The sequence below is a fragment of the Miniopterus natalensis genome, chromosome 6 (genome assembly GCF_054644295.1).
Source record: "Miniopterus natalensis isolate mMinNat1 chromosome 6, mMinNat1.hap1, whole genome shotgun sequence".
In the NCBI taxonomy this organism is placed as follows: domain Eukaryota; kingdom Metazoa; phylum Chordata; class Mammalia; order Chiroptera; family Miniopteridae; genus Miniopterus; species Miniopterus natalensis.
Window position 1 is genome coordinate 51,129,024 of NC_142086.1, and position 23,269 is coordinate 51,152,292.

Consider the following 23,269-nt stretch of genomic DNA (forward strand, 5'->3'; position numbering starts at 1 on the left):
TTGCCAGTCTCATGCTTTTGTATCTTATCTCATTGTGGTTTTAATTTGCCTTCCGTGAATACTAAAGAAGTTGATCACTTTTTCATCTTTTTATTGACCTCACACATGAATTTTTTCACTTGCAAGTGCCTGTTCAAGTCTGTTGCCTGTTTCTCTATTGGTTTGTTTTTCTTTTAAATATTGATTTGTAGGAGGGTTTCATATACTGTGAATATTAGATTGTAAGTTATATGCAAATATCCTTTCCCATTTGTGATTAGTCCTGATTGTATCTTTTATGAAAATCTTTAATCATTTTATTATTTTATTTTATTTTATTTTATTTTATTTTATTTTATTTTATTTTATTTTATTTTATTTTATATCTATTAATTTTACTGGATTTATTGTGGTGACATTGGTTAATAAAATTATATAGGTTTTAGTTGTACAATTTTATTATACATCATCTGTATATTGTATTGTGTGTTCACCATCCAAAGTCAAGTCTCCGTCAGTTGCCATTAATCCTGCCCTTTACCACTCCTCTACCTCTCACCACCACCCTTCCCCTCTGGTAATCACCATATTGTTGTCTGTGTCTATGAGTTTATTTTTTAGTTTTTTTGCTTAATCATTCACTTTTCACCCAGCCACCAAACTTTATCAATATTTCTACATTTTTAAAATTAAATCATCTCTACTTCAATGTTGTGCAAATATTCTCCTATGTTATCTTGAAGTCTTTTTGTAGGTTTGCCTTTCACATTTATATTTTTAATCTTTTTGAAATTATATTTTATTAATGGGATGATATAGGTATCATGCTCTCTTTTTTCTATATTTATACCTAATTATTTATACATTTTAGATTCACTATGTCAAGTTTTATGGGAAATCCTTTTGGCAGTTTTATCTGGAATTTTATTGAATCTAAGGTATAAGTCAATTTGGAGAGAGCTAAAACCTTTATGAAATTGAATCTTACCATCCAAGATCTTTTATTTAGGTTATCTTTTGCCTTCTTATTAATTTTTATAATTTTCTCCCAAAAGACCTTCCATAGTTTATTGTATTAGTTGTTGTGATATCATTTACTAGTATGTTGTAAGTTTTTAAATGTGCCCCTTACTAGGTTAAAAAGAGTTCCCGTCTACTATTAGTTTACTGGTGATTTCGATCATTAGTAGATGCTTAATCCTGTTGAATATTTTCCCTGCATCTATTCAAATGATATGGCTTTATTTCTTCAATTTGTTAACTCTATTTATTGACTTTCTAAAGCAAGTCACTCTTACACTCTATTTTTGTGATAACCCCAACATGATGATGGTGTATAATCTTTTAGATGCATTACTGAAACTATTGTCCAGATAATGCTATTCTCTAAAAATTAGTTGAGGATCTTACCTCCTTTTGTGGTTATCCTTTTATTTAATTCATTACATCATGATCTGCGAACATGTTCTATATGATAACCAAACCTTTAAAAATTTTAAGGCTTATTTGTGGTTAGGCACTTTATTAATTTTTAGAAGTGTTTCATGTGAACTTAAACACTTTCCCCCCCATTATTGGATACATCACAACTTTTATTGATCCTGCTTATGGTTTTGAGTTTCAAGGAAAGAAACCTAGAAATTAGGGTGTGGAGAGCATTCCCTAAAACAAATAGTCTGTTTTGTTATTGCATCAAAAAGGGGCAATAAAATGCTTGGCCCTTATAAGAAAGGCATACAGCTTCACCAGCACTGAGTAATATGCAAAAAGGGAGAATATGGTAATGATAATGAAAGGTGTTCTTTTAAATAGTTTAGTAATTTAGATTAGTAAAAGTTGAAATTAAGTTGTTATTCTATAAAGCTTAAATAAGTGTCGTGGTCAAGCTCCAATAATTCTACCATAATGCAGTCTCCTTTCACATTAAACAGGGCCTAGCTCTGTAACCAACAGTAAATTGTGGAAATGAGGATGTGTGACTTCCAAGCCTAAGCAATAAAAAATATTACAGCTTCTACGTTGCTTTGTTGGATCACTCACTCTAGGGGAAATCAGCTGCCATTTCCTAAAAACACTTTCACAGTCCTGTAGAGAGGTTTATGTGGCAGTGAATGAAGGCCTCCTGCCAACAGCTAGTGAGGAACTGAGACTTCCTGCTGTCAGCCCTGCAAGTGAGCCATTTTTTAAATGGATTGACTCAGCCCAGGTACAGCCTGCAGATGACTGCAGCCCTGGACAACTTTTTCCCTGTAACCTTGGGAGAGCCCCTGAGCGAGAAGCACCCAGCAAGTTTTTATGGATTTCTGGTGCACAGAAACTGTGTGAGGACATAGATGCTTATTATGGTCTTATGCTGTTAAATTCGGGGCAACCCATTTGCATAGCAATAGATATTTAATACAAGGAGACTCAAAGTGCTCAGGAGAAGAGATTTCACCCAATTTGGGGATTCCAGGAAAATCTTACAGAGCATGTGAAAACAATCCTGCAATCTTGGTTATCATAACTTAAAATTAAATTATACAATTAAGAAATGACTACAGGGGGTGGGGCTGATGTGGTATGGAGGGGATTGTGGGGGGGTAGGGGATATCTGTAATACTTTCAACAATAAAGATAAAAAAAGAAAAAAAAAGGAAAAAAATGACTATATAGACAGAATATATAAGCTTGAAAGGACTGATGTGTGAGGACAGACTGAAAAGGACTCTGCAAGGCCCTGTGAAGAATGAAAAAGGAAATCATCAAAGTCCAGAGGCTCATGTTTAAATTCAAATTCCAGAATGTTGGGATGAAGGACCGCGTTAAGTCTGAGTGATGATGTAGTTTCTAGGGGCCAATATATGTTGTCTTTTGATCCCAAGTCCACATTGAGAAACAACAGAGAAATAAGATTTGAATGATCAATGCACAGAAATCAGAATGTCATTTGGATCAAGCTGAATGTAGATTATGGCTTCAATCTGCATTTAGAAGGACTTCCTTTCCATTCTGCCCTGGATTAGACAGATTTACATGAGTCCCGTAGTTATCCAATAAAAACAGGAAGAAAGGGGATGAGCTGGACAAGCTCAGCTCCTCTTCCTAAACTAGCCTAGGGGATGAATGAGCCCTTCTCCGGGAAGCCCTGCATAAGGAGGTGGGGCAGGGCCAGGCTCCCTAACGAGTTCCTCCACGTGGAGATATGAGGCTGGAAATACCAGATTTAATAAGTGGGGTACATTTAGAATGGTGAAAGAAAGTGCTGCTTCATAAGGAGAAAGGTGACATGACTTTGGGAATTCTATCTCAAAAGTGGTAATTCATTTTAAACAGATTCTATTAAACTTATGATAATCATGCTGGTTAGGCATGATGTCAAGTTCTAAAGTATTATTCCAAGGAGTGGGCCATATGACCGGGCTTTCAGAGGCAAACCATGAGCCCTGGAATCAAACAGTGAGACTTAAATGGTGTAGTGCAAAACAGCGCAGGCGTGGTTAATTTGGAAACTGCTTAAGAGCTGTAGGCCAGGGCAGAGGAAATCTTTGTTTGCTTGGCTCATAAACCTCTCTGAGGGCCTAATGAAACTTTTGAAACTTCCATCTAGCAAATAGATTTACACAAAAATGTCTTCTGGAATTTTTTTTTGGGGGGGGGAGGAGTGGGTAATGCAAATTTCAGAACCTATATACGGAATCTGTTATTATCCTTTTTGGGGGAAAGTTTTAAACCTTTATATATGAGTCAAGGTAGGGAGAAAACACAAAGGGACTTTCTCATTCTGAGATGCGCTGGGATGAGGAGAGGCAAGTAAGAGATGTTAGTGCAAAAAATGGCCCAGGAGCATTTTCCCCAAGCGCATTTCCTGCGGCAGAGTCAGGCTTGTCAGCTGGGGGAAGGAAGCATGGAAACAGGGCAGGAGACTCGGAATCCTTTTTCTGTGTTTCTCACTCTGAAATGGGGCCCATTTCGAGCTACTCCCTTTGGGCAATACCAAATAAGAGCTGGAAAGAAACAGCGAACATCATGAGATACCTTGGTCTGTGGCATTGCTTCACAATGAATCAGAAAGAAAAATGATGTTAGGGCTTTTATCTCTAATCTTTGGGGCTATCATCAAGAGGGGCAATCATAACTGACAAAGTAAAGCTACCACTGCTATTCTCAACTTTAGTGTGAACTTCACATCTTGCTTAGGATCCAAACCCATATATCATTGGTACAGTTTTCCCCAAAACTATTTATTCAATGCATACATTGCAATGAACCTCACTGTCCCTGAACCTGGACAAGCGTCTTATTCACACAGAACTTTAATTTCTTTATCAGAGCAGCTTATTTAAGCGTTAGTCATTGGCCTTGAGAGTTAAGCAACCTGACATTCCAGCTAAGGAAATAATTTTATCTCTCTGAAAATATGCCAATAAAATGAGATAAGATATTCTTAGGGCACTGTAAGAATTAAATAAAAACTACCCAGAATGCTAAAGTCAGATTCTTTCTACCTTAGTTTTGGTATCTCAGTTTTGGCTGTGGCCCAAAAAAAGCTGAGAAGAAAAAAAAAAAAGGAATGGTATTTCCTCTTGCATTCCAAACTAAAGTTCTAGACTTACACAGCATTTGAACAGGAGATTGCTACAAACCGGTTTTTCCAATTTTAACCATTAAAAGGATTGAGGTGAAGAAAGATAATTTCTCTGGAGCAAGTTATTGGAGAGCAGCAGCATTTTCTCTCTTTCATATACAGGAAGGGCTTCAAGGAAACCACTCAGAGAGCTTCCCATCTCCCAGATGGAGCAATGTAGACCTTATAGAACAGAGTCTATGAAATCTAAGGACAAGGAGCTGTGAGAATCGGGTGTCTGCCAGCATGAAGAGATGGTTACATAAAGAGCAGGTTCACTGTCAGTGACGGGAGTCAAGGATTGGCTTTTCTGCGAAGCAGATGTTCAGCGAGCATGTGGGTAGAGGAGGCCTAGGCTCATTATAAAAAGAACCTCCTCAAAGGGCTTTTGCCAGGGGTTATGTGAGGCAGCCTAAGCAGGATGCTGGTGGTGGTGACAAATGAAGTTAGATGGTGGGATTAGGTTAAGAAGCAAAACTGACCTGCTGAAAGAGTAGCACGGCTGGGGCAAGGACATACCAATGTTTCCATGACCCTACAGAACAGCCCATGACAAGGAGTCGGCTTTATGCACTTACTGAAGCCAGAGAGCACTAAAGCCAGGTCATGGTTGTATCAATTAAGTAAGACTTTCCTTCCCCTCTCTGCTCCCTGTCCCCAACACTGGAGGGGACAGAAGGCAGCCAGCTCACCGTGCTAGGGAGACTTGAGGATAAACGGACTGCAACTGGTCCCATTGCAGCTCTCCAGCCTGAAAAGGGGGAACTTTCATATTTGTGGTTTGGGCTAAGGCATCAGAATGACTATTTTAATTACTGAAATATAGTTGCTTTTCTAATAAAAGAGACCAAAGGGATATTTATCATTTCACTGTGACCAACCTCCCTGTTTGTATCCAAGAAATAGGAAACAACTCCTGCTGAATGGGTTCGAACGCATGTGGGTGGGTGATAAAATTGTTTGCTGATTATGTCCAATGGAGTCCCCCTCTCTCAATTTAGTGTTTGCAATAACAATGCTATGGATCAAAGTGTTTGTTGACCTGAATCTATAGAATGTGTGTGTTTGTGCTGGGTATCTTCTATCAGCTCTCCAGATCCACTTCCAGCCTTTTTTTCGCCCTACTCGCAGTTGGGAAAGCTAACCTCTCTGGATCACAGAAAAGTTCCTGTGCTTTCTGGCTTTGGTTTGGGGCAGGCAAATGGTGGCCTTGACAGGAAAGACTAAGAGGAAAGAGGAACTGAGGTCAGAATCAATTTCACATGGCTTCCTTTTTGAAAGATCACTTTCCTCTAACTGAAGGTCACCGCTCTGCTCAAGGCATCTGACTCCTCAGACCAGGGCCCCAGGATGTTGTGCCATTCATTATGATTTGCCTGTACCCATTTTTTGCAAATAGTCTTGCTGTGAATAAATAAACCCTTCTCAAATTTTTCTATTTCAAATGCACTGCCCGCTTCCTGAAAGAACCCTGACTGACACAACGACATTAACTGCTTTGTTGATCTCAAAATACTAACGGGAGAATTAAAGCAATAACAATTGTAAAATATTTATAGTAATTAAATTCAAATATAGAGTATTATTATTGTTATTGTTTTGTAAGGCATTTTCAGTACTGTTTGAAGAAATGAGGGAAACCATCCTAAAGAAAAATTTCAGGCAAATCATTGATATCTTCTAATATTAAATGGTCATTCAGATAATAGATACTGTTTTGTCAGAAATATCACCATAGCTGCTTCCTGTGATTTGCATAAATGGGATACCGTTCATTAACTGCAAGTTTTAAACAAGGAAACTGAATGAAGAAAATATTTTGGACTTTGAAGCATAGTGGAGTTAACTTTGCCCTGAGAATTAAAGTAATCTGCACATCCATTTGAAATGAAAGCTAGTGTCATACTCAGATGAAAAAAAATTAAAATAGAATATGCAATTAAAAACAATAAATGGTTTGTTGCTTCATCTTAATATGATCTGACATAGACTATGTATGCCCTGTTTAACATTTTATGTTTTTCATTTTTATTTTCCCACATCTGTTCTTTCATTCTTCTATATCATCTCTTATGGACCTTATCAAAAGCAGAGTTCAAAAATTTTTCTTTTCTGATTATTTCATAGTTATTTAAATAAAATATCACATTTCATATGTTTGATACTCAGAGTTTTAAAACCTGGAGTCACATACCATTGTAATTCAGGGATCCATAAATGTAGATAAGAAAATGTTACATCTTTAGTTTAATTATCCACTAATTGAAATATAACATTTGCTTCAATTATGAATGTAGAGAACAAATCACAATAGTATTAATAGTTCCTAGACCTTTGTCACCAATAGAAATCACAGGTACATTTAGATCACATTTTGGTCATTGCAGATATTTTGAAATTGTTTTCATGATTAGCACTACTTGAAAGTATAGTTACTTTTTAGACCCATCTTTTAAATCTTACTATTTTATGGGTTAATAAAGAAGCATATATGTTGTGATATTATAATCAATTTTAAAATATTTTAAGAATTCTGTTTTATACATTGGTAATCTTTGAACTCATATGAATTTTATCCATTTTAAAACAATGTTCTGAGGAGGAATCCACAGTTTTCACCAAGTGCCAAAATGGCCCATGACACCAAAAAAGCTTACAAATCTTTGGACTTAGTGATAGATGAGATCTTTAGAGTTACAGTATGGCAACTGGATCTCAGACCATAGCCTTCTCTTGGAGAGTATGGGAAGATAAGAAATGCATGTCTGAGGAGAAAAATTGATGGCATATTCACAGATGCTTATAAGCAACAAAGAAAGTGTTTGTGCACACTCATGCACGTTAAGGTAATAAGATAATTCCTGGCTTTGTTAAAAATTCAAAACTAAATAAGGAAGAAGTAAAGCTTTCTGGATTAAGGAACCATCTCATGTGATGTGATAATAGAGCAGCAAATAAACTTGGGTCCAGCTTTCCCAAGCAAAATTACCATAACTTTTATGGACCTCTTTTACAAAACAGTTGCAAAACTCTAAAACTGTACATTATTGATACTAAATATGTGATTTTTAAATTTTAGTTCTGTGACTTATATATATATATTTAAACAATGCTGAAATATCTTTGTAACAGATGATAGAAAAATGTAACCTTCAATCTTGTATGTTACCATTATACTTTCAAAGAAATCTAAAATAATTTTTCTATTAAAATTCAAGAATGTGTATAGGAATATTTTATGCAATAGCTATTACTTATCTCCTATTGTTTTCCAAAATACAAGCAAATTTAATATTGCTTTAAGACAAAGAACAGGAGTTCCTGCATAAAATATAAAACCTGAAGAAAAATTTCACAGAAAATGCCCTTGGAATTTCATTAGGAGTTAAACATCAACTATCAAAAACTTAAAAAGATATAAATAGATTGTATGTAAATAAGAAAATAATTTGTATACATGATTCTTAATCAATTCTAAATGAAACAATGCTGACATTGGGGGTCGCCTTTGTTGTTAAGTCCTGGAGTACAAAGGGGAAAGTGGAGTCTATTTTCTAATTGCTGTCATAAGGCAAGATAAGGAGCCTAGATTAGGGGAAACTACTCGAATTGTCAAGCTCATGGGTAAATTCCTGTGCAAATGCATTAGCTCTTCTTCACACTTCCAAACTTCTGGAATTAGTTGGAGGTGAAGGGAAAGATAGAGAAAAAGATGATAAGTTTTGTAATTTTATTTCACAAGTAGTGTGGGTTCTTCCATCAGGAGGCATCTGATGACTTGTTTTTCCTCTTGTGATCCCGGCCGTAATTGGTGATTGTTTTCTAGATTCATCATTTTCTTAAGGTTTGCAAAATAGAGATATTCTATCACCTGTCTTTATTTATTAGCTAAAGTAATTCTACCTCATCAACTAATTCTATCATTTCCTCATTGCTTTAGCTGTAACAATTCTATAAAGAGAAAATATCATCCAATCTACTATTAGTTATTTAGTGGTACAGTTCTCATAAGAAAAGTAGGCTTAATATTTTCTTTATTTACAAGTTTTCAAACCAATGAATTAATAACTAGCATTCTCCAAAGATAATCAATTAGTGTAAAGTATTTAAATTTCAGAGATTTAGGGATTTGATAAATTGTTGTTAATGTGTTTATTGCTGCTCAGATTGTTGTAGTTAGCCCGTGGGAACTTCTACTTGGCTTTTGAGTCCTTGTGACCTGACTTTAATTAAAGCATGTTTCACGTATGACAAGATATTCCAGCTCAGTTTGTACATTTTCTGCCTCATCTCTTTCTTGGAGGGGTTCTAGTTCCTTTAAGTGAGAGATGATATTGAAAGGTGTCAGTCAGGGCACTAAGTTTGTTCATTGCCCCTGGGTTGGTTCTTATTTTGCAGAATTTTCAATGAACAGACTGAATTATGAGGTTATGGTGACAGTAATTCAGAAACATGCATTTATACTAATATGAATGTTTTATGGATATTTTGAAATCATGAGACATTTAAGTACCAAAAGTTTTTTATCTTAACATGTCCAATTTACAGCTTTATCTCATTTTTATTACATGTTGTAAATATTAGATTTTATTAGTACCAGGAATGACAAAAATTAGAATATCAAATAAATACTTATTTGCCTTCCTCACAAAACACAATCAAGAATCTTAGAATAGCAAGACCTATAGTACCACTAACTGTAATTTTTCATAAATAATTTTAAGGTTTGTTTCTTTCAGGACTTTTTTTCCTCTCATATTTTTTACTAGGGATATACAGTCAAATTATTTTTATTTCACCACTTGCAATAAATCTTCATTGTTCAGTAATGCCATTAAATGGGAATATATATCTAAGTTATTTTCTTTCAGTTATTTTTTAATACTTAGGTATAAAATGTGAATATTTGTTGTTATATCATATGCAAAATATTTAAATGGTTTCAAAGACAATACAAAGTATATCCAAGTGAGTCTAGCTTTTACTTTTGATCCCTTTACCCCTTTTCTATCTTTCATTATAGAAAACCATTTAAAAATATTTTATATTTATCCTTTTATTTTTCTAATCTAAGCATTTTTTGTACTGGTATTGCCATTTTAAAATAGTGACATACTAAACTCACGTTTGTGCACTTTGCTGTTACTAATTAACAGTGTCATAAATCTCACTCAATGTAGAGGTAAGCCTCATTTTTTTATAGCTGATAGCAATACTCCATCGTGTGTCGTAGTTTATTCAACCGACCCCCTTTTGATTTGTGTATTTTGCTGTTACAAAGAGCTCCAAAAGGAGGCGTCTCAGACACGCCGTGTTTAGAGTTTTGCTGGTGAGGCGTTTAGGGAAGGAGCGCGGGCTAGAGGACAGGCGCCCATGCAGCCCTGCTGGGTACCGGTCCAGCATTCGCTGGGTGTTCACTCAGCCGCCCCCCGCGGGCTCCGTCCCGCATTCCAATCAGCAACAGCAGCAGCAGCTCTTCCTCACAGCCTCGCTCATTATATTGTTTATGGAGTTTTGCCATTTTAACACGTAAAAATCAGCATTATCAGTGAAGTTTTAACATGCTTTTTTTTTTTGTCTCATTATGAGAATGGTTGGCATCTTTTCATATGGTTGAGTCATGTGCATGTTTTCCCCCATGACTATTTTTTACTTGATTTTTAATAGCTTTGTTCTTTTTCTCCTCTATTTTTAAACGTTCTCTGTATATTAAAGATATTAACACTTGGTCTTTGATATGTGCTGCAAATATTTTCCCAATTTATTCTTTTTAAAAATTTCCTTTATGATATTATTTGCCACGAAAACTTCTAAAAAATATGAAAAATTCATTTATTTTTTTTTCCTTACCTTTTTTCCGAATTCTTCTGAAATTTGCCCCAGAATTTGGAAGACTTTACCTATTCCCTTTCTGTACAGAACTTCTCCAGTGTTTTCTTCTAGTACCTATATGGGCTCATCCGTTTTATTTTTTTCACTAAGTTTCTGACCCACTTGAATCTCTCATAGTGTATAGTTTGAGACTTGGTCATTTTACCCTTTTTCCATCCTAAGCTCACTTATTCAAAATCTATCCTTTTACTCATTAATGTGAGATGCTCCTTTTTCATATCTTAAAGTTACATATATGATTGGGCTTATTTATTGCATTTCTTTTCTGTTTTGTTTTAGTTTATCCATGAGCTGATAATATGCTATTGTAAAGAAAGGAAAAGAAAATGTTTTAAAATTTTTGATAGAGCTTTTTTTTTAAGGGTTTTCCTGCCTATGCTAGTTCTCAGTTCTTTCAGATGATTTTTATAATTTCTTTAGCTCCCCCTCCCCCCAAAAAAAGTGATGGTGCATTTATTGGAATCATGTTGTTTGTAATTTAACTTAGGAAGGGCTTTTGAGTCTGATCCAAAATCATAGCATGTGTCTCCATCTGTTCAAGGCTACTTTTTGTGTCTTAGAATTATTTTTATAGTTTTTTATATGTTCTTTGGATATTCTTTGTTAGTTTTATGTATAGGTATTTTCCTATATTTATGCTATTATAAATGAGATCTTCTGTCTTCTATCTGATTTCTGCTTGTATATAGAAGGGCTATTAGCATTATATGTTTATGCACTTCTTTATATTTGTAGCTGAAGAGTTTTGTCCTTGTGATTTCCATTAATTATGTTGGTTTTCCAAAGTGTCATTTGTAAATAAATACAGCTTTAATTCTTACTTTTATAATTCTTATGTTTTTTTGTTGTTGTTGTTGTCTAAATTGCAGTGAAAATAATGGGCATTTCTCTTTGTTTCTCATTTTTGGTAAAGCTTCCAGTATGTTTCACCATTGAGTAAAATGCTGACTTTTGGGCTGAGGTACACACACACACACACACACACACACACACACACACGCACGCGCACACACACACACACACACACACACACACACACACACACACACACCCATGTTAAAGTATCTGTCGTTTCTTATTTTGTTCACTTTTAAAAAAAATATGAGTAAATATTAGACTTCATCAAATACTTTTTCTAACATCTACAGATATTATCACTTGCTTTTTCTCGGTTACTCTATTAATAGCATGGATTACATGAAAGGAATTCCTAATATTGAATCACATTTACTTTCCTGGAAGAAAACCCACTGGTTAAGACATGTTATATCTTTAAAGTGCTGTGATATTCTGTTTGCTAACATCTTAGCTATGACTTCATGCATTGATATTAATATATGAGATAAGTCTAAAATTTCCTTTTAAAAATGTAATAGTTTTGATATGGGGGGGTCAATATTATATTTCTTTCAAAAATAAAGTTGGAAAGTTTATTTTTTATTATGCTCTAAAATTTAAAATAATATTGAGATTACCTGATAATTAAGATTTAGTAAAATTCCCCCGTGAAAATGTCTAGATGTGGGGCATTCTGTAGACAAAAAAAACCCCCAAATCCTCCATGGTAAATAAACTGTTTTTCTCTTTTTTGGGGGGGGGGGTCAATGCTTATAAATTGTGTTTTTCTAAAATTTATCCATTATTTTCTAAGTCTCCAGCTGAGCAAAGTTGTTTCCTATTCTTTTAAGTTCTTCTGTTTTGATGGTGTATTATAGTTATTTTCATTTTGTCATTACTAATTTTGTGAATTTACATTCTAATTTTTCTTAATTAGGTTAGCTAGTGACTTGTCTTTTTCTTATTTGTTCTTTTGTTATTTTAGGAAAAATAGCTTTGCATTTACTGTTTATATTCTGTGTTTTGCTTTACAAACTTATTGATTTCAGCTCTTATCATTGTTAATTCCCACCTTTGCTGTTCTTTCTAGATATTTGCTGTGTAGTGTTAAATTTATTTTTATTACTATAATGGTACATTTGATCTGATATTTGTTTTATCCGCCCATAATATTACACTATCATTATTACTATTTTTAATAAAATATGTAAATTGATTTGTGTTCCTCTTTGACCCAACACCTTATTTAATGACATGGTTTATACTTCTAGGTACAAGTGCCTTCTTGCTTTCTGGTTTATTATTAAGTTCTATTTTCATTGCATTTCAGTTAGTGAATACTTTTGTGATACATCTGTTCTTTAGAATTTCTTCAGGATGTTTATCATGTCAGATGTGATATATTTTGTGAATATTCCATATGCCCTTGAGAAAGAAATTATATTTTCTGTTATTGAATTTCAGAGTTCAAAACAGATTTATAAGTTCTGTTTTATGAATTATGCTGTATATGTCTCCTATAAATTTTCAAAGGATAATGTGTCTTGAATTTTTAAAATGAACCAAAGTAACCTATTATTAATATGTCTCTTTGCATTTCCTAGCATTCCCTGTGGTTTCTCTTTGAAATATGTTTTGCATTCTTTTTATTTTTCATTCTTTTTTCTTGTATAATTTGTCCATTCTTTTATTGTCAACTTTTCTAAATCTCTTTATTTTCAGATGTGTCTCTTATACACATAAATGTGTTAAATTTTTCTTTGTCAGCCAATTTGAAAATACCTGTATCTTAACAGGTAAGTTATATCCATTTACACTTATTGATGTGATCAATATTTTTGGACTTACTATATTTTAAAAGTAATATTTATATATGTGAGTCTTTTATATTAAGTTTTTCACTGTATTCTATTTTATTGTGCTTTCATTTTTATAGAGGAGTTTTAAGCTTTATTCTTATGGTTATTTTTATAGTAATATTTTTATATAAAGACCTTGGTTATCTCTCTTTTTAGTTTTTGTCTTTTATTTTTTGGTAAAAGATTCATTAAAATTAGTTGGTAATCTTTTCTTTTCCTTCCTCTCCATGTCCTCAAGCAACTATTTGTTGTAATATCCTTTTATTCCTGGTTAATAGCCATAAAGAAATCAAAAACTCATTTTAAATTTTATATATTCTTGCTATTGTCCCTGAATTGTTTGATACTTTCTTGTATCTATGTGGTCAAATTGCTTATAAAACATGACACTCTTTCTTGTAACCATCATTTCATTTTAATTCTAAAGTTATGCTCACACCAATTCTTATAATGATATTTCTCCAGTCATTTTGGTTGCCTGAAGAAACTCATCTAGTAGCTTCCTCATAATGTGTTCATGAGAACAGTATTCCCTGATTTTTATAATAGTTTATTTTTAGCCTTTATATGTAAAAACCTGTTCAAATGGACATTAAATTCTGCTTATTTCCCTTTGTCTCTTGCAAGCAGAGCTATGTTAGGTAGATAGAGTATATCTCCTAATTTAGTAGCTATTTATGACACTGCTTAAAGAAATTATTATGCTGAAACCTCAATATAGATTATATATATGTATGATATGTGTATCATAATTATAATATTTATGCAATATATATTTTGTATATATGCATTATGCTATTATAAATTCATACATAAAGATTTATATATAACATTTATGTATTGATTTTCAAAATATTTAGTAGGAGCAAAATCCAGGATTCAAGAAATAGTATTTATTAGTAGGCACAATATTTTCTCCTCTTATCCTTTGAAATTCCATTACCTTCTTTATAAATTGCTCTTTAAACATATCTCTTATTGCTTCGTGTTACAATTTATTATAAGTATTTCTATGCTTCTTATTAGCATGTGGTTTCTTTGAGGACAGAGACTATATTTTACTCCTTTTTTTCCACCATAGCCCAACACAGTGCCTAGAACATAGTGGAAATCATTTGTATTTGTTTAATTAAAATTGAGTCTGAATTTCAAAATACAAGTGTGAGATTATTTTTTAAGTATAAGTAGGATAAATAATAGTCCAAAAGTGATGATTTTATTTCTTGCTTTGAGAATTTTTCAGAACAGAGTCTAGCAAATTTTATCCTGTCTTCTAACTATCATTGAACATACAAAGTCATGGAACCATGAACAAGCATGACAAGTCCTGGAACTCCAGGTAGCCAGGCAACACTGGAACAAAAGATATGGGGATGAATGTACAACGATATTAGTGCCAGATTATGAAGCCCTATAAAGGATTTCATTAAGAAGTTTGCTTTTATCTTGTAAGCAATGGGAACATTTTACAAATAACTTTTGTGTTAGATGATTCCCCTGTAGAAGAATAACAGATACGTTGGTGATAAAAAGGTGGTGATAATGCTGAATGTGAAGATGAGGAAAGGCTAGAGAAATTAAAAATCTGAAAAAGATAATTTAGGCCAGAATTAAGAAAGCCTTAATGGGAAAAGATATTCTGGAACTATATAACATAAAAACAAATATGATTCAGGTCATTTAGTGAAAAATTGAATGTTTAGGGTGAGCAAAAGGAATTCTAGTAAACTCCCCATATTCTAGACTTTGATAACCGAGTGTTTTCCATACTGTTATGATTAGCAAGTTATTAATAATAGGAGAGGGGAAGGCCAGACACTATAGGCATGTCATTTGGGCAGCTTCACCAGGAAGCTGCAACTTTGCATTTCCTAGGGAACCACCAGACCATTCCCTGCAGATCACACTGGGACGGGGTTCAACAAAGGGGAGAAAGATGCATGCCCAGTGAAGCTGGTGTGACATAAGGAAGGTGCTTGACTGTTAGTCAAACCAGGGAACAGAGATCATCAGCAAGAATAAGCAGGGACATTGGAAGCCCATGAAAATTTAGGGATACATAATCCCCCAAACAAAGGAATTCTCTCTCTTGGCTCTTGGCTCATGGGTCTCCCTTGTTCCTGCTTCCTTGCATTTGCCCATGTTTCCTGCTTAGCCATGTGGATCCATGAACTTCACATGCAACGGACCAATGGACTGCAGTGGGGAACACAAGCTAAGCTAGCCTGATGCTGGATTGGATACTGCTCCAATGTGGAATGGAAACTCTGGACAATGACCCTGATTCTAGCCCTACTGAAGCCACAGCTACACTTCTTCCTTGGAGGGACAAGGGGAAATGGGGCCTTGGAAACTCAGAGATGTAATTCCACAGAGATAAAAATCACTTGTTCTCCCTGAGTCTCAGAAAATTCTTTTTCTCGGGATATCGCAAACAATCCACTCCCATGAGCAACAGGTGAGGACCTCTCACCACTGATAACAGCTTCTTGTGCCATTACTAATATGAAATTTAGAGCATAAGGAAGAGATATTCAGGGGGTAGAAATGAAGTGTTTGGGATGACTTTTAAAGTACTGACAGTTATCAGTGATTAAAGGGAGATTTAATTACTCTAATTCTGTTACAATAATTAACAGCTTAAAGAGCACTCATTTGATTTTTATGAAGGTAAGTAATTATCCCCATTTTACAGATAAATAAACTGAGGGTCACAGAGGATAAGATTCTTATACAAGTTACATGGCTAGAAATGATCAGACATTTTAATTAAATACAACCGTTATGACTCCAAGTCCTAAGAAACCATTACCTCTTTGTGTAGAAGAGCTGACTTATTCACATAATTTGGAAAGCTTTGTATTACCAGTAAAAGGAAAAATGGTATTCTGGTTATCTCCAATAAATAGAAAATTCAATTGGCCAGAACTGTTATAGCTCACTTTTCAAATGCTGTGATATCTTAAGTATTTTAATCTGCAAGCAACATAATTTTCCTCAGGAAACATTTGACAAAAGTGTGAATGCATGCGCACTGTAACAACCAATTTTGCTCCTTAAACAGTTATATTCAAAGTCATACTATTAAACTCACAAGTTAGCTAACACACTGTGAAACCTGTTGTCCTACAAGGTTTTCACTGTGTTTTTCCTGAGGAGTTCTGTGTTTCTGAATCCAGAGCAGAAGAATTAGAAAATGAAAATGTTCCTTCTCCAAGTGTTCACTCACCTCTGTTTACCTTTGTGATCCACAGAGCCAGCAGAGAGTCTGTCTAGGGGAGACCCAAAACCAGAGAAGCTCCTTTTCTTCTTTGTTTCAATCACATCATTCTCCAGAGACACAAGTTCATCAAGAAGCATGAGTTTTGCTGCCAGATCAGCTGCTGATTTATCTTCCCTGGCTGTGGGTGGTGACTGCACATCTCTGATTCCAGCGTCAAAAGCCTGTTGAGCAAGAAAGGTGATTCCATTCACCTCAAATATGTGCAATCATGTGCATTTGGCTTTTGCTATCTTTAGCTGACATGCCTGTAATGGAACGTGATTTTCTGTGGAGTTATGATTCAGAGACACTTTTGGGGACAAAAACATCTAGAAGTGAGGTATACCCAACAGAATTTGAAGTAAAACAAAATACACACACACATAACCCAAAAAAACCCTCCATCCCTGCCTCTTAGATTCAGTATATTAACTTATCCTTCTTTTGGCTTCTTTCTCAGTAACAACTTCATCCTTCATTGTTGTTCCCATAGCATTTTAGCTATACTTCTTTGACCCTTGCATTCATTACATTTTCCTCTGTATTGGACTGATTATAATATATTTGGATTATATCAGAATGTGAGTAACTTGAGGACAATGATTATGTCTAATTACTCTTTTATTTGCTCTGTTCAATGACTATCCCAGTATTTTGTTCATAGTTAGTACTCAATAAATTTCTGATAAACATTTATTGAATTAATTCTGAAAAACACTAAGCTTCATGCTATTTTTTTAACCACTCATTCATTTCTTATTGATTCAAGCCACTAAGCATTCGCTATGTACCATGTTCTGCATTAGACCTAAGGGATATAAAAATGAACCAAATCTAGTAATCTGCTCTCAGGGGACTTACCATTTCCATCCATGGGATTTATTAACAAATATTAATGAGTGTCTGCATTGATATCCCAATGACTTTATTGTCCCATGTAAAATTCCCTGTTTGTTTATTTGTCTGTTGCACATATGGCAACAGACAAATAAACAAATTTGTAGTTCATCCAAATTAACTTGTCTTTCTGAGATGTCCTCACATTTTTTTCCTTTGTACTTTATTAGCAAGAAGAAAATATTTGTACAGTAATGAGAAGTTTGGCCCAAACTACTCAAATTTTGACAGGTAAACAACTTCAAATTTCACATAAAAGCACTTCGAATTCATGTAATTGATTTAATTATATATATGGCTGAAATGATAATAAATTTTCTATCATGATTTTTGTTCAAGGAATAAAAATCTTAGTTATTCCATTTTTTGTTGTTGTTTTTTTAACATTTAAATACCTGGCTTTCTCTGAATCCACAGTGAGCACGAGACATAGAAAAAAATGCCAATTTCTTGATTTTGTGTTATGAAGGCCTCTCCCTATTTGTCAACAGCACCTGCTCTGAAATTAGTAGAAATGGCTTATGTTCATAGAAAATATATCTGGTCCCTTAAGCTAGTTCCCATTACCTCTGTTGCTACATCCACTGAGAGCACTTTTCCTGAGCTCCACAGCATCAATGTCACAGCCAGGATAAAATGTGCATTTGCCAACCTCCAGTCCAGCATCTAAGGGTCACATATATCAGGGTTAACATTATTAGTTTGGCATATAATGATAATAAACAAAACTCCTATAAAGCTTCTTATATACAGGTGATAAACCAAATTATTTAACTTCAATATGCTGGAGAACACCTTTACCAAACTTAAATTATAGTTAATAAAAGCTGTCAGTGTCCCAGAATGAATTCTATCAAGGCTTCATTTCCATGGAAATGCAGATTGGAGTTGTACAGCTATAATAATAATTTAATTCAAAGTACCCAAGTCTAAGAAATCTAGTTTGACTGTCTAATCTATTGTTTGACTGTCTAACCCAGGGATTACAGCCTCATGTACCTAAGGGGATATGTGTAAAATTGGTCAGGTATGAGAGAATGTCTGGTGAGGTCTGTGGTGAACCAGAGAGAATGTGCTTTTTTGAAAAGCATTTAAATTCAGAATGTCTTAGTCACTACAGATCCAATAGGAGAATATCTTAATGTCCTTGTGATATATAAAGATTTCTTACGCAAGATTCATAAGGTGTATCCCTTATAGAAAATACTGTCAAATTTTATTATATCAAAATTGAAAAACTCTGTATGATAAGATACAATAAACAAAATAAAAACAAGTTTAAAAGTGGTATATATTTACAATACATATAAATAAAAGCAGCACTTGGAAAATTTAAATAACTCAGGTGAATAAAATTCTAAAACTAGATACACAATTAAGTAAAAATGGCCCCAAGTTTATACAAAAATATGTATCTGAAAGTTCTTAGCCTCACTGTTTAGAAGAGTAAAAAATTAGAATCAACCCAACTAACCTGCTCAAGAAGAAATGGATTCATCAATTAAGCTATGTTCATACCATGGACTTAAACAAATGACTTAAACGTATATGTATCTACTGTTAAAACAAATGACCTAAATGTTATATGTATTTATATGCATGGATTTCAAAAACAGTTTTGGGGAAAATTAGATTTTCTAGAACATTACATATAGCATACTACCATCTACCTAAATTGAAAATACACAAAGCAGTTCCATATAGTTAGAAATCTATGCATATAATTAAAGTAGAAACTGATGGAACTTAATTCATGACCATGATTGCCTTTGGGGAGAGTGAGAAACAAATAAGGATTATGGGGGAAATGTGAGAGACTCAGCATATGCAGGGTGTCCTCTAAAATGTACACACACTTTAACAGCTGAAAGCTGAATTTTGAAAATGAAATGTATTTTCATAAACACTGCCTATATAATTATTCAAAGGGTGTGTATGTCCCCCCAAAATGTATACATACACTTTGAATAATTATTAATTCCAATGGGTTAAATATGAAAAGAAACAAACATCAATTGAGCTTTCAGAAAAAAGTGTGTATACATTTTTGGGGACACTTTTTTATATCAAAATATTACATTTGTTAATTCTGAGTGGTAAGTACAAAGATGTGTCACTTATGATTTTTTTACATTAAAAATCATTCTATATCCAATTAAAGCTTATCTATGGTCCATATGAGGCCTGTTGGCTGCCAGTTTGGTCGCTGATAAAGGGGGAGGGAACGTCAGGGACTGTGAGTTACAACAGAACGGGCTTGAATTTGCCACCTAGTGTAGCACTGGAAAGTCCCCCAGTCCACCTTTTATGAAAGAGAAGTCTCAGTAATCTTTTACTTCCCTTAAAAAAAAACATTTGGAAACCTGCTGGGAGCAAAAAGAAAGGGGATCTAGGATAGATCAGAAGAACTGGATTTGTGTCTTGTTTTTGCTTCAGCGTTGGTGTGACCTTGAGTGTGTACCATTGAACCTACTTGAGCTTTATTTTCCATATTTGTGAAGTGAGGAGCAATTCTTGCCGCAAAAGAGCTTTGAGAGGGTTGGGTTCATTCATGTATAACCTCTTTATCTCATATAGCGTTTATAATTTGTAAGTAAAAGAACATATATATTACTAAATATTTTTTCAGTAACTACATTCTCTTTGGTGTAACCCAAGATTTTCTTTGTGATGCTTCCTTAAAATCTTGTTACTATGAAACCTTGGTGTAGATTTTAGTAATAGATGCTATCTTCTAGAAAATAGACAAATACGTGTTTTATGTAGACAGAGCAACATCTGTATTAACCATGTGTATTAAGACTTAAAATGAAGATAAAATACTTCAGCATTGGCCTTCCCATTTATTTGTCAAATATAATCTTAATTTTCTTGTAATGTAGTCTAAACTAGTTCTTCATTATATCTCCATTTGATCTATTTTGGAACCTTGTCACATAATGTTAGTCACAACTGCTTCTCTGTATTCTGCCCTTTCTGGAAAGGGGCTATAAATTCTGTTCTCTTCCTGACAAATTGATATTTGAACTGAATTTTATGGTAAGTATAAAAACAATAAATCGTGATTATATCTCTATATTGAGACAGTAGAAAAATAACAAGAGAGAATGCAACACTATCTGGTAAAAGTAACAATAAAAAACTGCATTACCTATTCCTTTAAAAAATCAGCTCCTGATTCATATTTTTTCCTTCTGATTTTGTTGTCTCTTTGATTTTCCTCAATAAAATGGAGATATATTAAAAACATGACTATTTTAAAAATTTGTTCATATTTCTGGCATCTCTCTTTTTAAAATAGTTCTCTCATTCAATCAAAGATAAACCACAATTGTGATGTTTTCCTTCCTCGTTTTTTTATCATGTTAAAAACAGGTTACAAAGTATAAAATTGCCCAATTTTATAAGCCTTTCCATGTGGATTTCCTTTAACTATTTTTATGCACATTTTCCTAACCAGGTTTCTCCATCTCTGCGATCTTATAAATGGCACAGGATGACGGGTGTTTACAATATTGATGATTATGTCTGAAGCATATATTTTTGTGCTTGGGTGTATATAGGAAAAAAGTCATAATGTATCATCTTACAGATAACCACATCCTGATTATTTGGATAGGGAGATGTAAAAATAAATGCAGAGTTTAAATACACACATTTAATGGTTTAAAGCCATGCTTGTAGCCAGTTAACCAAAAGGCCAAGTTCCTAAATATGGCATTTGGTACACTAATGAAAACAAACACCCTGGCACCTGCCACACAAAAGACATTTGATTAACTCGTTGAAACTTGATTGCTACAAAATTAGAAACAGAGGAAATTATAGGGAGGGAAGGAAAAGACTAGGTTCAGCTCCATTTCCCTATTTTGTTGATAGTGGATAAATATAGCCCATGATTTAAAAATCTGCTCAGCCCCATGTATACTCTAGATCATAGAAAAAACATTCAAAGGATGTTCATTGTGTGAATACCCCAAAGTGGAGGTGTTTGCAATGTTTTCAGAACACCAATAATTTTTGAGTAATACTTGAATAGTATTCCTTTGGGTAGTGAGGAGCTTCAAGAGACAGTGGGCATGAGACCTGCCTTAAGATTTGGTGTGGACTTCATTTTTTCTTTTAGCTAGTTGGTCTATTATGTGTATGCATTTTCACTTTTTAGATAATGCTGCTGAAAAAACAAACATCTTACACTGTGTAACAACTTAACCTTTGTGCCAAAGACTTTCTACATTTAAGAACTCATTGTATCCCCTATGGGACCTTCCAATCTGTGACTGGAGTGGTGGTGGAGGGAGCGAGGGGGTGAGGCGTGAAGTTTGATCATTTAAGTTTGGGAAACAACTAAATGTTTCTATTTAGAATATTGATGGTGCATTGATTGACATAAAAACCCTGAAAGTTCAGTAGTAAAGCAACTGACTTAATTATATTTAAAGCAGCATTACATGAGAAGTCTTAAAATGAAGAAAGATACTTGCACCCTTGAGAATCAGTGCTGCAATGAGTCATTGTTACAGTAAAAAATCTGTTAAATGGGTTGTGGCAGCAAAAGAAAAGGTTGAGAATCACTGATCTAAAAACAAAAGAACAACCTGGGATGATGGGAGGTGTTAGAGCAAGAGAGCATTAAGCTACAAAGAAGAAGCAATATTAACCAATATCTGATTGAATGCACTTTTTAACTAAAAACTTTTTTTTAATTCTCACCCAAGGACATGCTTTTTATTGATTTTAGAGAGAGAGGAAGGGAAAGGGAGAGAGAGGAAGAGAGAAACATCGATGGGCTGCCTCTGCACAGGGATCGAACCCAGACCTGGGCCTGGGCCCTGACCCGGGACAGAACCAATGCACTTTCAGTATAAGGGGCGACACTCCAGCCAACTGAGCCACACCAGCCAGGGCTTAACTAAAACCTTTAAACTACCTGTCCCTGAGGGCCGGTGTTGAAGAAAAACTCTATTCAGGTGATTAAGGAAACTTCTCTTCAACAGTATCTGACATAGATAGCAGATCTAAGCATCAGACCTCATAAGAAGACTGAATTTGGGGGGTTAATCTTGAAAACCCTTGGAATTATTTTCCCTAACTTCTTGATTGGAAGTTCTCAAAATAGACTCCACTCACCCCTATTTTCAACAAAAATTAAAAATAAAGGGCTTACCAATAAAGGACTTAAAAAGTAATTAAAATTTTTTTATCTTTTCTTCCCATTTTGACAGAGCATAGACATTTAAGTGAGATAGAATAGGACATGTTATTAATGGTCCCAAGTTCAGACACTAGGAAATGACCATGTATGCCTGTCCACAACACTGCCCACAATCTTCCTTCTCGGAAAATCGTGGTGGTCTTCTAGACAGGAGGCAAGTCAGCTTGGCCCCTCAGTAAATCTGTAAATAGAGTACGCTCTTTAGTACTCCCTTTACCTTGCCCCATAAGTTATAGCCACCCAGGCCTTTTTGATAATAGAGAAACTGTCCAAATTGTCTTTAAAACTCACTTTATGAATTCACAAAATTTAAATGAATTAATTATAGTTCCTTTAAACTATGCAATTAATTTACAAATAGCATAAATTATTATGGTTTTGGCTTAGGTTTTCCAAATAAGAGCAAAAAAAATATTGAATGTATATTTATAAATATAGTTACTGAAATATATACAGATATACGTCATCTGTATAAAAACACTGCATCATTTTTCCTCTTATTTTATCATAGGTAAAAATTTTTCAGTGGGAACTCTAAATTGTGCATGAAAACATTTTGTAAACTCTAAGGTAATGTGGAAAGATGAATGACATGCTATAAAAGTCATTATTACTGAGCTGAAGGCAGGTCTTTGAAGCCAATTCCTTCCAGGGAACATAAAGCTTATACTTAACAACCATCTAGGGAATCGGGGGCCATTTATTGAGACAATCTGCAAAAC

At 34.2% G+C, this 23,269-nt stretch overlaps 1 protein-coding gene across 2 annotated transcripts in view; it reads right to left on the minus strand.

Annotated features, from left to right (window-relative positions):
- Positions 1-23,269, minus strand: part of OSTN (osteocrin) — a 41,839-nt gene that overhangs the window by 12,770 nt on the left and 5,800 nt on the right. The window contains exons 2-4 of one of the 2 annotated variants that reach the window (XM_016200052.2): positions 20,484-20,552; positions 17,900-17,998; positions 16,403-16,617 (exon numbers count right to left, since the gene is read on the minus strand). In XM_016200052.2, coding sequence (XP_016055538.2) covers positions 16,403-16,617; positions 17,900-17,998 — 314 coding nt within the window. In that variant the 5' untranslated portion in view covers positions 20,484-20,552. The remainder of the gene's footprint in view (positions 1-16,402; positions 16,618-17,899; positions 17,999-20,483; positions 20,553-23,269) is intronic. The other variant, XM_016200051.2, reaches the window with a different exon arrangement.